The sequence below is a fragment of the Trichoplax adhaerens genome, genomic scaffold (assembly GCF_000150275.1).
Source record: "Trichoplax adhaerens TRIADscaffold_2064 genomic scaffold, whole genome shotgun sequence".
NCBI classification, from domain to species: Eukaryota; Metazoa; Placozoa; class Uniplacotomia; order Trichoplacea; family Trichoplacidae; genus Trichoplax; species Trichoplax adhaerens.
The window spans coordinates 1-1,286 of record NW_002061702.1 but is presented as its reverse complement, the minus strand read 5'-3'; the positions used below and the strand labels follow the sequence as shown (position 1 = coordinate 1,286).

The following is a 1,286-nucleotide window of genomic DNA, read 5'->3' as shown; positions in this document are numbered from 1 at the left end:
GAATATTTGGCGATAAGTGTACAAACTGTCAACACGCATATATTGTATGTACTGTAGGTATCATATATTATAGCTGAATCATAATCATGCTATATCGTATTATATGTATTCGCAAAGCATTAATATTCATGGAATATTCTAGAACTTACAGTATAGTATTATACTAGTATTATACAGTATTATATAATATACAGTATTACATATTCTACTGTACTATACTGTACAGTAGACAAATTATGAGCGCCGCTGTCGTATTTTATTAGCACGTGCGGAAAGTCTTAAGTAAAGTTCAATGCTTTGCTAATGCATATAATACGTTATCTCTTTCGTTTCTCTACATTTGCTCGAGCACCTGTTGCAAAAACTATTTTGAGCAAGAAAAAATTTTTTTAAAATGTCGCAACCCTCATTTTTAGGCCGTGTAATCCCGGACAATGTAGCGCGAGTGATTGTCGCTGTTATATTAACTGTAATAGCGTGGGATGCTGCCAATTTTGGTTTATATTGGGTACAGCAGGACTTCTGTGCTATGTTCTGTTCCAGATTCTTATTATAGCAAATAAAAGCGCTATAAGAATACTAAAATCGGTCGTTCACTTTATTTCTAAAATATCCTTTTATCATCATTTTTATTACTTTTTAGGTTTATAAATTGGAAGTATATCTGATCTTCGGAACTGTACTGACTGTCATGGTTTTGGCTATATTCGTTTTTTTGCGTACTACACATGATTGTGAACGTTTTATGGAGGGAGTAAGGAAAAATATTTAAATTATTTAAGTTTGTAGTTTTACCTGAACTGTTACTACGGTTTTAATTGTATCTTATCGTTTATTTAGGATAAGAATGAGGATGAAGATGAGGATGAGGATGAGGAAAGTGAAATTACGTGGGGAATAGCAGTTGGATGTTATGTTATTATCGTAATTCTTATCATTGTCTTTCCAAAATTTCGTTTTACCCGATGTCATCTTCGTAATGCCACAATCCAGAATTTTAGTAATCACATAATCTCTTCTCACGCGCTAAAATGGATCAATTCTAGCTGTCCTCCGCTCTTTTTAGATAATACTTATGATCGCTACGTTAATGTCACAGATAACGTTTATAATTGGTATTTTTTTGAATATCACACCCTTAATCTGACTTGTGGGAACCTTTCGCTCCCTTTACGCGGAAGTTTAATCTCTCATACTTATAACTGGACTATGATCTTTACTTCTTTCATTTTCATCATCATCTTCTGTTTCTTCTATAAATTCGAAGAACAGTACGTCGGTAAACT

At 33.1% G+C, this 1,286-nt stretch overlaps 1 protein-coding gene across 1 annotated transcript; it reads left to right on the top strand.

The window, feature by feature from the left end:
- Positions 1 to 394: 394 nt before the first annotated feature.
- TRIADDRAFT_62893 (uncharacterized protein) lies at positions 395 to 1,115 on the top strand (the record flags this gene model as incomplete). The annotated part of the gene is made up of 3 exons (XM_002118870.1): positions 395 to 508; positions 644 to 754; positions 841 to 1,115. Coding segments are annotated over 3 exons (500 nt in total), but the record flags the coding sequence as incomplete, so codon positions are not given.
- Positions 1,116 to 1,286: the final 171 nt, after the last annotated feature.